Source organism: Alternaria burnsii (assembly GCF_013036055.1).
Source record: "Alternaria burnsii strain CBS107.38 chromosome Unknown 705, whole genome shotgun sequence".
NCBI classification, from domain to species: Eukaryota; Fungi; Ascomycota; class Dothideomycetes; order Pleosporales; family Pleosporaceae; genus Alternaria; species Alternaria burnsii.
Genome location: NW_024066107.1, coordinates 2,374,340 through 2,387,808, shown reverse-complemented (window position 1 = coordinate 2,387,808; position 13,469 = coordinate 2,374,340). Strand labels below are relative to the sequence as shown.

General features: G+C 50.8%; 5 protein-coding genes across 5 annotated transcripts; 2 read left to right on the top strand and 3 right to left on the bottom strand.

Annotated features, from left to right (window-relative positions):
* Window positions 1–202: 202 nt before the first annotated feature.
* On the top strand, window positions 203–749 carry GT037_000839 (vacuolar atp synthase; the record flags this gene model as incomplete). Its single annotated transcript, XM_038925886.1, has 4 exons — window positions 203–262; window positions 318–353; window positions 411–548; window positions 609–749. The coding sequence occupies 4 exons, from the start codon at window positions 203–205 to the stop codon at window positions 747–749; spliced, it is 375 nt and encodes a 124-aa protein (XP_038791742.1).
* A 305-nt stretch (window positions 750–1,054) lies between these two features.
* Window positions 1,055–1,908, bottom strand: GT037_000838 (phosphatidylglycerol phosphatidylinositol transfer protein precursor; the record flags this gene model as incomplete). Its single annotated transcript, XM_038925885.1, has 4 exons — window positions 1,055–1,181; window positions 1,257–1,339; window positions 1,390–1,606; window positions 1,709–1,908. The coding sequence occupies 4 exons, from the start codon at window positions 1,906–1,908 to the stop codon at window positions 1,055–1,057; spliced, it is 627 nt and encodes a 208-aa protein (XP_038791741.1).
* A 1,597-nt stretch (window positions 1,909–3,505) lies between these two features.
* Window positions 3,506–4,607, top strand: GT037_000837 (uncharacterized protein; the record flags this gene model as incomplete). Its single annotated transcript, XM_038925884.1, has 2 exons — window positions 3,506–4,153; window positions 4,218–4,607. 2 exons carry the CDS (start codon window positions 3,506–3,508, stop codon window positions 4,605–4,607), a joined length of 1,038 nt encoding a protein of 345 aa, XP_038791740.1.
* A 179-nt stretch (window positions 4,608–4,786) lies between these two features.
* Window positions 4,787–10,390, bottom strand: GT037_000836 (mfs general substrate transporter; the record flags this gene model as incomplete). Its single annotated transcript, XM_038925883.1, has 7 exons — window positions 4,787–5,569; window positions 5,630–5,799; window positions 5,853–5,894; window positions 6,443–7,163; window positions 7,212–7,314; window positions 7,362–8,110; window positions 9,479–10,390. The coding sequence occupies 7 exons, from the start codon at window positions 10,388–10,390 to the stop codon at window positions 4,787–4,789; spliced, it is 3,480 nt and encodes a 1,159-aa protein (XP_038791739.1).
* A 733-nt stretch (window positions 10,391–11,123) lies between these two features.
* On the bottom strand, window positions 11,124–13,249 carry GT037_000835 (uncharacterized protein; the record flags this gene model as incomplete). The annotated part of the gene is made up of 2 exons (XM_038925882.1): window positions 11,124–12,797; window positions 12,848–13,249. 2 exons carry the CDS (start codon window positions 13,247–13,249, stop codon window positions 11,124–11,126), a joined length of 2,076 nt encoding a protein of 691 aa, XP_038791738.1.
* Between the last annotated feature and the right edge of the window lie 220 nt (window positions 13,250–13,469).

Genomic DNA, 13,469 nt, shown 5'->3' with positions numbered 1-13,469 from the left:
TGGTGAGAATCAGGTCGGCATGGCGGTGTTGAGACAAGACACGAGGATGAGGAAAGAGGGCGTGGTGAAAGAAAGGACAGTACAAACAGTTGGCCCAACGCGGACTAGGCCGTGGTCCCGCCCATGACGACGGCGCGCGGGAGCTCCAGCTTCAGCAGCCAAGCTCCGACCTCACGACAGCTGCCTCACCAGCTATATCGTAATGGCAGCACCAGCGGCACAGTACAAGGACAGGCAGTTCCTGGCCGTCATAGGCGATGAGGTGTGCTTGTCGACAGATGCTCACCTGGCGGGTCAAGGGCGCTAACCGGTCGCAGGACACTTGCACGGGCATGCTGCTTGCCGGCGTAGGCGTAAGCTATTGCGAGCTGCAACGCGCGATGCGAACACGAGATTGACGCACATGACAGCATGTTACCCAGCCGCCAGACAGCCAGAAGAACTTTCTCGTCGTCGACGCAAAGACCGAGACCTCGGCCATCGAAGCAGCATTCGACCGCTTCACCACGGAGCGCAAGGATATCGCCATTCTACTCATCAACCAACATGTACGTCTTACCTGGCCCGGACATGGCCACGGTGCGAAGGACACGACTGACCGCTGCTAGATCGCCGAGAGGATACGACATCGGGTTGAGACATACACGGCTGCTTTCCCTTCCCTTCTCGAAATTCCGTCCAAAGACCACCCCTACGACCCTGAGAAGGACAGCGTGCTGAAGAGGGTGAGGAGGCTGTTTGGAGAGTAGACATTGAACGCGCCAACTGGCAGCGCATGGAGAGAGTTGCATGTGTCGGATACTACGTATGGCTCTGGCACGTGGCGTCCACCACGGGCAGCTTTGTGTACATACAACATTTCAACCTGCGCAGATATGACATCCATTACAAAACAGGGTCAAAGAGTCAATCGTGCCACAGAGTGTATGCATGTCCGTCGTATCTACATTAAGCCATAGTCCATCCCTACGTCCAAACCCACACGCAAAACACTAAAACCAACCTCGCACTGGTATCGTGATTCAAGACATGAAAACAATTCGCCGACATTTGCTTACAGCTCGTTCCTTCGCCTCAACCGCTCTTGCACAAGCCCGGCGAGGGGCCCAGACATTTGCACTCTCGGCTGTCCAAACTTGACTTTGCTACCACTGCTCATATTACTGTCCTCCGTATCTCCCCTACATGTGTGAACATCAGATCCCATCGCTGCTTGTCGTGTCTTGAGGCGGCGAAACCAAGGTGAGGCAATTTACCGGTGGAAAGCGATCTTGGCGGTCAGGCAAGTAATCTTGTCGCCGTCCTTGGTAAGGACGTCTGCGAGAACGGTGTACTGGCCCTGCTGGTTGTTAGTATTCCTTCACATCTTGTCAGGCTCTTCGAACGCACCGGAGGGATCTCCCTGGGCAGGTCAACATCCTTGGTCAAGCTCATCTCGCCCTTCTTAAGCGGGCACTCGAGATCGCCCTTCTTTATCGTTTCGCAGCCGTCTGCGTTCTGGTTGATGAGTGTGATGATGCCGTACTTGACTTGCAAGTGCATTGTGAAACCCTCACCGACTTCCTCCTTGAAGTCGCCTGTGGCCTTGATGCTGAGCGTCTCGCCACTGTACCCAGGTTAGTTTGTCGCTTCACACTTGTCAAGACTTGCGAAACTACCACACGTGTAGATGCGCAACTTTGACAAGACTCCAACAGGGATCACGTACGGCTTGGGTGGGTTGGGGCTCAGGTCAACCTTCTCAATCTTAAGAAGATCGTCGGCTGGGTCACCACAGAAATACAAGGGGTTGTCGCCTGGGACCTTGTACTCTTCCTGGATCGTGACCTGGTCGCCACCCATCCATGAGGGCGATGCAGAGACAGAGACGGCGCTTAGCGCGGCGAGCAACAAGGTGGTGAGCTGCATGGCGGCGGTGAAGACAGCTGTGGTACTAGAGACGAGCTGTAGTGTTGTAGTCGCGCGATAAACACGACGCGAACAACTTGGATGTGAATTCGAAGTTGGGGTAGGATGGTCGGGGTTGTTGCGGAGAGTGGAGAGCTCTGGTAGTGGTTGAGGCTGGCGTCCAGATAGCGGCCGCCGTCCATGTCCATGAGGCTGGGGCGAAGCATGGACCCTGCAGCCAACGTCATCGCTGTTGGTCACGCACCTGCGTTAGTCTTGTCCTAGAGCCATCTGGGGTTGACATGCACACATCTTGTGCATAAAAAGAACTGCTGCCGGGAAGAAACAGCTCATCAAGAAAACTTATAAAAGAAGTACTACCTAGGTATGCTCTTGTCATGTCAATCATGACCTTACCTATCGGGATTATGAGAGCATCCTCAGCCGAATCAACACAGTTACCCGTTTATCCTTACAGGCACGCAGTTTTAGGGCTCACAGCGTGGCTCGCATCCGCATCCATCTCCTGAGTACCAGTTTACCGGTCTTCCCTCAATTCGAAGGCAGTTCAAAAGTGCTCACGAAATGACCAAAACCATGATCAAGAGGAGCTCAAACAGTTGTACTACGAAAGACATGGCATGATCAAGTGCCCCATATGGCACCGTGACATGCCAATAAACAACCTAGCTTACGCTTGTACACCGGATGTTGTCACTGCAATGTTTTGGAACGATCAGCAGAGCCTCCACGTCCTCGGACCTCGAGCCGTTCGAGAACCTGCATCCGTATGTCATTTAGAAGTATGTAAGTATCGACTAGTCTAGAAAGTCGTGCAAAATGTGCTAATGTGCGTTTTCAGCGTATACCTTTAGAGAAATTTGGATTTTCCAAGGACACCTGCATGCTACCATGCGCAGAAAGACTCATGGTAAGATCTCTTCATATCTCGCTTCATCAAAATTTCAACTACGCAATAACCATTTCTAAGTATGCTGTTGCAAGCATGGAATCATGGTAGACGGTCAAAACCGGAACCTTGTTAGTCAGACCAAACCGATCACGCTTTAGCGCCGGGTGGACTTAAGACTGTCAGCTGGCTGCAGTAGGCCAAGACGTCACTTCATCAAGGGGAAAATATGCAACAAGCAACAGCAAGCATATCCTCTGCAAAAATATGACGCCGCACGGTAATTGCATCGGTCTTGTTGTTTCCTACTTTCGATATGGTCTGATTGATCAGATACCTTGGTTACCACTCATTCTTGCTATTCACTTGGGTCCAGGTAGCACTAGTGCATTGTTCTCCTATCGTTACTCACTTTGCATCCCTGGGCTGGTGGAATTGTCGCCTTGGAATGCCTACTATGATCGTGTCATCCCCTTGCATGCCCACGCTTGGCGAGAGTGATGTAGAGGAATAAGTCTGCCGTACCCTGGCCCAACATCAACATCTTTTTGATGGGCTGACGCAAGCCATGGCAGTGCAAGTTCGCAAGAGCCAGCTTCTTGAACTATAAGAACGCTGTATCGCTGCCTAAGAGACCATCACATACCCAAGCTTCCGCATCCACCACAACGAATCCAGACTACTACCTGCAGAAGACGCGCCTCGAAAATGACGGTCACGTTCGTATCGCTAGCTCTCGTGGCTGCTCTTCAGATGCTGCCAGCGGCGGCACAGAACTTGTCCTATGGAGCCAACAACTTCTACCGCAGCGACAACGTCACGATGCATCCGATCACCTTTCCCAGTCAATACCAGATGACCGTGGCGGGCAACCTTTTCCTACCCGACAATCTCGATCGAAGCATCAACGCGTCCGCTATAGTCGTCGGTCATCCAATGGGAGCCGTGAAGGAACAGAGTGCAAACCTGTACGCCACCAAGATGGCGGAGCAAGGGTTCGTAGCTTTGTCGATTGATGTTTCCTTCTGGGGAGGCAGCGACGGCGAGCCAAGGAACGCCGTATTGCCAGACGTCTACGCCGAGAGCTTCAGTGCTGCAGTCGATTACCTAGGTCTACAAGACTACATTGACCGCGATCGTATCGGAGCTATCGGTATCTGTGGCAGTGGCTCCTTCGTTCTCAGCGCAGCAAAGATCGATCCGCGCATCAAGGCTATCGCGACAGCCAGTATGTATGACATGGGCGCCGTAAGCCGCAACGGGTTACAGAGATCCCAGAACGTCGAGCAACGCAAGCAGGTCATTGCAACGGCGGCGGCGCAACGTTGGGTGGAAGCCAGCGGTGGAGAAACGGAGGTATGTTGTGACTACACCAAATGCATGTGAGACGTACACTAACTTCGTGCCTCCATTTCCAAAGTATACGGGCGGAACTCCTCATGTTCTCACCAATGAGACCGATCCAGTTTCACGCGAGTTCTATGACTTCTACCGCACATCTCGAGGCGAGTTCACACCTGCAGGTTCTGCACCAAACCTCACCACCCACCCTACACTCTCCAGCCAGACCAAGTTTATGAACTTCTATCCCTTTAGCGACCTCGACACCATCTCCCCACGTCCAGTCATGTTCATCTCTGGCGACATGGCACATTCGCGCGAGTTCAGCATAGATGCGTACGAAGCTGCGGCAGAACCGAAGGAGCTAGTTTGGATTCTAGGCGCTGGCCATGTGGACTTGTACGACCGCGTTGACCTGATTCCCTTTGGCAGGCTCACAGAGTTCTTCCAGCAGAACTTGAGTGAGTAGAGGACGAGTTAGACCATCTCGTGTGTTAACAAGCGAGCTCACCATCGTATTCGAAGGGTTTTGGAAAGATGTTTCTGTGTTTCAGTAATACTTAACATCCGCAAGGACGAGAGGGTCAAACAGCAGTTTATAAGATATCCTTCGACTCCTATGTAAATATTCAATCGTCACGCAAGACCTTACGCAATGTCAATAACAATCTTACCCTTGACTCGTCCTTCCACCATATAGCTTTTAGTCTTCTCCCAAGCTTCAACATGAGTTCCTTCGGTCAAAATCCCCTTGACAACATCTTGGACTACAACCTGCACATCGCTCTTCTCTGCCAACTCCCTCACTTGCTCGAGCAACTCGCTCTTCTGGTACAGAATGACATTCGCATACCGCGGCCCAAACAGATAACCCTGAATATGTCGTATGACTTGGGATGGGTATGTGAAATACGTCAACGGTCCTCCCATTGCGGTCCTTGAAGTTTTGTCTCCAACAATGGTAATGTACGCGCCAGAGGGATGAAGGAGTTGCTTCCAATGCTCGAACATCTCCGTGCCACCTACACAGTCAATGTACAGATCGTATTTGGTACCAGCGGGCCTCTTGGAAAGCAGAGAATTTGGTACGTCTTGCGTGCGATAGTCAATTACCTCATCTGCGCCCAATTTGCGCACAAAATCGGCGTTGGGGCCCGAGCAGATGCCGATGACATGGCAAGAGTAGAGCTTCTTTGCTAGCTGTACACACCACATTCCTACACCACCGCTTGCTCCTGATATGATCACGCGACGTTGCGAGGGAGATGGGGAGCTGGATGGAGACGGAAGCCAATCGAGACAGGCGAATGCGGTCAAGACAACAAGAGGTATGGCGGCGGCTTCGTGATGAGACAGAGTGCTGGGTTTCTTTGCGATGGGTTCGGAGGTTGGATTGACACAAAGGTATTGTGTGAATGTTCCTTCCGCCATCTATCATGATTCAAATTTAGTATTGTCTTCCAAAAGGTAATTTGATGAGGTTTGACTTACGGGTCGATTGCACAATCCGAAAACTTCGTCTCCAACCTCCCATTTTCCACTCTTTGCTTCTTCCCCCACGGCAACAATGTCACCCGAGTAGTCTCGCCCTATTCCTTTTTCTTTTTTACCAGCCAGCCAGCCGATCACGGGATTTCCCCATAGTTGGATGTCTACTGGATCTTTGCACGAAGTCAGTGTGTGGCTCACGTGCAGTTCGTACAAAGATACTTACTGATAGCCGCGGCTTTGATCTTGATCAGCACCTCCTGTGGACCTGGTGTAGGTATGGGTGTATGTGTAATATGTGGTTGAGAAGAAGGTTGTGTATAGGTCAAAGACGTATTGGATTCGGGGAGTGAAGACGCCATATCGAGTTAATCAGTTATATTCTTGCGATGATGCGAGTTGCGTGATATCGTTACACCAGAATACTTCTACAGAGCAGTTATCTAAACAATGTCTAAGCGATTGTTCACTACCATCGGGTTGCTGTTTATGGTAAGATGCATACTATGACGTTGCATTTCTAATGTGAGCCGTGAAAAGCATGAGTGGGGCGCCGGAGTACACACCGAGGTTCTGTATAGCCTATACGAGTCAGGTAGCGGGAGCCGTAACCCGCGACGAATCGCATTTTCAACAATAAGAATCCAGACTAGGTAGGAAATACGTCTGCTATTGCGTGATGAGTCTATTTAAGTCTGTACATGGCGTATTTCTATTTTCAGAGCTTGACTGTACTTCTAGCCCGGATCTTTTCTCCATACCTAATGAACAGAAATGGGATCGGGATGAGTAGCGTAGCAATGAAGCCTAACATACTGTTACCCCATCCGTATCCCATTTGTGCATACATGGTCTGACTGCTCAATGGAATAAATGCTGCTGCAAGACTGCGCAGCACTGTACTCGCTGCCATGGCACTCGCGGCGTGAATAGTGAACACGTCGACCAAGTACGTCGTCGCCGGCATGAATGTCATCAGCAGACCGAATCCGATGATGCCTGTTGCAACAATAGGCACCATGAAGTGAGTCTGATACTGTACACTCCAACCGTAGATGAAGAGACCGCATGGAATGAATAAACCGCCGATACACATCATATACAATCTGTGTTCGGGACGAAAGTCCCCGCGCGCCATGTGCTTGTGCACTACTTTGTTGCCGTAGTGGATGTAGGTAAATTGGCCAATAAGAGACCCAATGCCTAATCCAAGAAAAGACAGACCAGTGATACCACCATGCCAGCCGTACTGACCCTTGAAGACGGCGGTGAATGTCGTAAACAATATGTAGAGATATGCATATGTTATCGCAATATAGAGTGAGATGGCGAAGCAGATGGTGGAGCGGAATAACATCTTGGCAGGTCGGATGATTGAAAACTTGAACAGTCGGCTGGGTGTAAGACCACCATCCAGTTTTGAGCATAGCTTTGAGTTTCCAGTTTCGGCTTTCAGTCGTTTGACTTTTCGTTGTAGGATGATAATTCCAGATGTTTCCCTCATCAGAATGAGTGACGTGATGAAGAATGCGCCACCCTAATAGTGTTAGCTACCAACTGGCAGAGAGCCTAGATGCAAACCTACCACTATAGCTACGAACCAAAAATTCCACCGCCAGCCTTTCGCAACCGTCAAAAAGCCACCGATAATAGGACCAACACAAGGCCCGATAGTCGGTCCCATCATCCTGGTCGAAGTCAGCCTAGATCCATAAGACACATGTGTTGGAAATACCAGACTGCCATCGCAGTGCCTCGTTGCTCCCTAGGTATGAGGTCTGCAATGGTCCCACCACCAAGCACCATAGGCGCTCCTCCGAAACAGCCCATGAAAAACCTGAACGTAACAAACTGCGCCATGTTCGTCGCTACAGCTGCCGCGATCGTAAAGACGATGAAAAGCAAGTTACAGCTGTGATACAATGGCAATCGACCATACATCTCTGACAGCGGCGCAATGATCAACGGCCCAAAAGCAAACCCAAGGACATATACGGACACGATGAAGCCCTCCAGCAAATCGCTGGTCGAATTGAAGTCGCGCATAACTTCTGGGACGCCAGGCGCGAATTGTGAACTTGCGAGAGGCGTGAGGAAAGTAATCCCGCTAATTAGGGCAACCATACCCCATTTACGGGATGCCTTCCAGTTGAGTGGGTTCTCGGGGTCATCGGGGCCGTCAAAGTCTACAATATTTGGATCGCGTTCAGGCTCCTCTTCCGCGTCTGGTTCGTCTGCACTGTAGATAGAAGCTGGTCTGTTGCCTTTTTCAACATCTTGCTCTCCCGTCGTGTACTCATGCTTCTTCTCGTCTAAAGAATGCCGCCTCCCTGAGGTATGACTAGGAACTTGGTGTATAGAACCGAGGTTGCCTGGGATATCCGCATCATGACCCTCAGCTGCTGCTTGGTCGATGATCTCGCTTCTCGTAGGATGGCGATACAGTTTGGGCGGTTCTGATTGTGGCATGTCGTCAGTTCTTAGCTACCGTGGAAGCCTCAGTAGGTGGTGATGGCGCTAGGTGTCATGGAAAATCGCCTCGGATGTGCTGCTCAGCTCGACGAGACAACTCGAGATTCTTTCATGGAAACTCGCAAGACGAACGCTATTGAGCTAAGAGTACTGGCATATGGAGATTCTGACCACGTTGGCGTCCGGAAATAAGGCAATAGGTTGCGTCAATCACCTGGATCTGTAGGGGAGTAGAGTAGGTAGTAGCGGCCCGGTAAACGACAGCTGCTAGAGCCCATATTAAGTAGTAGATATTGAGATGCAGCTAGTGGTAGTGGACAGTGTCAGTGGCTGCGGCTGCGGCTACCTGCTTGCCGCACGTCGTGTGGCTTGCTTGGTGAAGGCTATGATCGTTAAATCCGTTACACACTAGGGCGCGAGAAAGAGCAAGTGCAACTTGCGCCAACTAAGCCTCATCACGGAAAGATCGTGATGCAATAATCCTTTAAGAGAGACCCTGTTTATCCTCACTGCATTTTGACTGGGATTAGTCTGCTCGTCAGTACGATGATGGAGGGTCCAAGACGCGGAACACTACCGTGAGCCTAGGTACCCATATAGCGCGTGATCCCCACACTCACCACCTTCTCCGCTGTACCTCCCCCATTTCTATCCGGAGAACAACACAGATTTAAGGTAGTGTTGAATAGTGGGAATTGGGTTATTGTCACTCCAACTTGACTTTGACAGCTTTGTCTGCGAAGTTTGATTTCACTGAAGTTCCGTTTTCTCCATCTTCCCCGCTATTGCTTAACAACAAACTCCACACTCCTCGGCCGAACCGTTTGATTTAGCGTTGATTGCACGCCACATCTCGGGATATGATAACCATCTGGTGATATAGCACAGTCAAGAATAGTTTACAACGCGGTGTCGGTGAACACGTGACCTAGATTTTTTTCTCACCACGTGCGCTGAAGATTGAAGCAGATTCGCGTTACTCTCGAAGTCATGACGACTGCCTCACTCAGCTCTTATGCTGTCCGCGTCAAACAGGTGAGGCAGATCGCCGTTCTGTTGAATTTCGCGTTGTAGATGACTCGGTTTGTGGAGCCGTTGTGCTCGACGTAGATGATATGATGCCCGACTCTTCTCGCAGACATGTCGTCCATAAGGTGGTCTATGCTTTTGACATCTTCCGTCGAGACACGTATTATATGAAGAAAGACTCATTGTCACTCTTCCGCATGCTCATGCAGTTCTTCTTTCCTCTTGGCCCTATATCATAGCACCATGCCGATAACTAGGCTGTGGTAAAGGCTCTGTGACTTCGTAGTTACCGAAAAAGTCGACGCTACTCTTTCTTCGCTCCTCCATCGCGTCTTCCAAGTCACGGCTCACGCAGATCTCCATGCCTCCACTCTGCTCCGTACCCTTCTTCTCTGTCGACATCTTATAGCCTACACCCGCTGAAGAAGTTGCCGCCGCCGAAGTCGGGCTGAGATAAGTAGAGGTGGTAATCTTTTTCTTCCCTGGGAGGTCATTTTCTCCAAGTAGACTAAGCCAACGCAACTCAGCACACCGCTTGAAGACGTCTTCGAGGTCAAAGAGGTCCTGCATGGAAAGACTGTACATTTTGCCGCTTCGAAATTTCCAGAAGAAGAGGACCGACAATTCAATGGTTTCAATGCATTGAAGCGAAAGGGCGATCTTGTCCATGGCTGCGAGGAGGTTGCTTGTCATGCGTGCCTGGTCTCTCATCATACGATCTCGGCCCCCGTTCTTCAGCGTTGTGTAGTTCCATTCGATGTAGAAGCGTATATGCGTTACATGCTTCAGCATGGGCAATTGCAGAATGTGCTGTGAGAACTCAAAATAGTCGTTATTGGTCCGCGTATTTCGTAGTTCAGCGTGCAAGGTAATCTTGCTGCGGCGAAAGTAATTGTAAAGCAGCTCATCGCGAATTTGTTTGTTAATAAGGAGGAGCTCGGGCCGTAATCGGGATGCCTTGGCTACGGAGGATCCATACCCAAAAATGTCGTGCCTCCAGGGTTCTCCGTTGGACATCTCTGCTCCCCATAGACAGGTGTGAAGTTCGGGACGATTTTTGGTGTCGGGTAACACATAGTTGAAGATTTGGGCGCGGATTTCTCTTGGGAGAGCCAGAAGTGGCGAGCTGAAGGTGCTCGGTGTGAGTTCAAGTAGAATCTCTAGTTCCCGGAAAAGCATACTCTGGCGATGCTTGTAAAGACCATCTGAGCTTCGGTTCGAGGAGATTGAGAGCTTGTTGCTCGCTCGCTGAACCGTCGCCATGTGCGTGTGCAGGGTGGCAGGGCTTGTACCAGATGGGAGGAACGCGATCGTCTAGTGTCCGGACGTGCAATTTCGATGGATGTACCAGGTTAATAGGAAGCGAGCTATACGGTGTTTGCAGTAGGCTGTCCAGAACTTGAAGACGGATAAATTAGCTGTGGACAATTGTTCAACTGGGTATAAAACGTCGCCGCAAGCGATCTTATGGAACGTTTCAAGGGAAAGGAGAGTATCTGCGACGCCATGGCTGTGCAATGCGGCCGAGTCATGTGTGAGTGGTCGCTCGCTGCTGTGCGCGCAGGGATCGATTGCAGAACCCGGGCCAGCATTGAAAGTGGGGATACTGTATCACGTGTCAAACGGCAAGCGCGAGATCTCGCCGGCACAAAGTGTTTCAGCTTGGCGCTTCGAACCTCCTGCATCCGCAGCTTGCTGGTGTATCAGAACCTCAAACGCTTCGGGTTGGCATTTTTGCGTGCGATGGCCATCTGCAGACTCGACCGCCTGGGCAGAGAAAAAGCATGCTGACGTGTGTGTGTGTGGAGACATGGCGGAAGTAATGATCTTGATGTGCATCAAATCTGGAAAACTCTTATTACTTCGTTCTTATTGCGCGTCATCTATAATTAACAACAAGTGACGGAATTTGGAAAATCGCGTTGCGCCTTTCGACGTCTAGGGGTATCACAACAAACAAAACAAACACCATGGGCCGCTACTCATGGCTGCCCGCCTACTCCACCAGCTCTGAATCAAAGCACTGGCAGTCCGCAATGCTACCGCCAGGTCTCCATCCGCTCAACAGAGTCGGACACCGCCATGCGACGTCCATGTCTGAGCACTGAAACAGCAAATTCCATATCCTCTCCGTTGTGTATCCGAACCACGGCTGGCTCATTGAATCGGGTCGTCCTTGAAGGTAGGGTTCCTGGTGAGCCCAGCTGTTCTCATCGACAAGGAGCTGCCATAGTTCATCGTAGATGGACTTGTCGATGCCGCGGATACGTGCTGCGGTGACAACGAATTGGCCCTTGTAGCTGAGGAGAACGTTCTCACTGCGGGAGTCATCGATTCGGGATTGTAAATTCGGGAACAGCGAGGTTTCGTCCTGCCAACCGCGCTTGTCCCCACAGTCGTCGCTGTTGCAAAGAATGCCTGCCCATCCTAGGTTGAGGAAACCCGTCTGGTTCGCACGGAAGTATCGCTCGAAAAATGGGTAGAACTCTCGTGGGTTATGAACATCAGCTTGGAGGAACACGGTTCTCTCGGCGAGACTGTCCCAGCGGTTGACGATATGGTTAAGGTATGTTTCGGCTTCGCGTCCTACGTTTGGAAGCTTTATCACTTCGTGCGCGTTCGTTTCTTGCTTAATCTGTCTTTCGTCCGCCTCGCTGTCCTTCAAGTAAATCGTGATCAGAGCCTCTGACATCTGCGACATACTCTCCAATTTTGCTATGAGTGCTGCGACATCCTCGGTGCGTTCTTTGTACATGCTGATAACAACTTCTAGAGGACCGATGGGTTCGTATTGTAGATCTAGATGCGGCTCCACTCGGGGAAATTGTCGTTGTCCAAAGTTGAAACTTATAAATGCTGTCCACAGCATCACCAGGGCTAGACTGATCAAGGGTGAACGAAGACTGTTGCTTTGCGATCCAGTTCGTGGAGCGCGTTGTGATTTCGTTCCGCACTCTTCCTCATCATCTGGTTCTGCTCTGGGTGAACGCGAAACAAGGTCGTAGCTTCCGCGTGAATCTTTTCGGCGAACAGCCTGCTTCCAAACTGTGTCATAGACATCTTTACTACAGACACATAGGATTGCGAGGAGGAAGCAGGATAGTTGTTGCCAACTGGTATATGAGCGACGTAACGAGAGGACCGTTGAGCAACCTACGATTGCCATCATGGCTAAAATCGACGTTACGCTGCGCACGCGTTGTGTTGCTGCAAGGCCGCTTCCAGGTAGTGGACTCTCTGATTGCATTTCCAATGGAAAAAGTATCGAGCCTCCAGCTAAAAACGCCGCCGCGGTCGACAAAGCATTCAGGGTGCGGAGAGGTAGGCTACTGACGTTGAATGTGTCCCATTGCTCACCAGGCCAATTGCCGACAGCGCAGACAAACGCAAGTAAGCTTCCCATACCAACCAACCAAACCGCATTCGTACTTCGAGTAGCACGGTCTCCTGGGTAGTGTTTAGCAACCAGTTTCCTCAATGCACTAGCAGTGCCGACAAGGAGCATTGCCAAAATAGATGCGATCAAGCTTGGCACCATTAGCCTGTACTCCATGAACAATATCCCAGCACAAGCTGGAAGAAGCAAGCTCAAAGACAGGATTTCAGCATTTGGGCGAGAATTGTAGTTGAGTACGTAGAGTACTAGACTTTCGGCAAAGAAGGCTATGGTCTGATATGGTCAGCGTAACATGTTCTTGGATTTGGTTTGAGACAACTTACTGTGATCATGCAGAGGAGAGGTAGATTCGAAGTATGCAGGACTGCCTGTACTGTGCAGAACGCCGATACTGCTTGCAGGCCGGTTGACGCGACCATTAAGAATGCGCCTTGGACTGTTCGCTTTCTACGTTGTTCTTGCCCGCTGGCTTCCTGGACGTTCGATCTCCATGGATGTAAAAAGGAAGCGACAATTGCCGTAGCCGCAATTTGGCAAATGAACAGTTCCAAGGGATAGTGTAGATTATTCTCAATCAACAGATGCCTTGTGGTCAGCAGCGAGGTCGTGGCGCATGCAAGCCAGACAAGCTGACGGTAGTCTTGGAGTCGTTCGCACACGGCCTGGTACTGGAAAATAGACTCTGTTGCTTCATCGATGCGCCCGAGGCGATGGCGTGTGGTCATGATGGTATGGACTCGATCCTGGACAGGTTGTGGTATGAAAAAAAGTGTGATGGAGAAGGAAGCCCAGGGTCGATTGTGATTCCCATCAGAATCTTCCTCGGGTGCCTGATCGGCCTGCAGGCCATGGAAGCGAGTCTATAAAGAGCACTGAAGGCTGAAGGTAAGGCGTACAGTGCGTGTGACGACGGGGGTGCTGTGTGGGTCAGCGCAAATGGGCCGT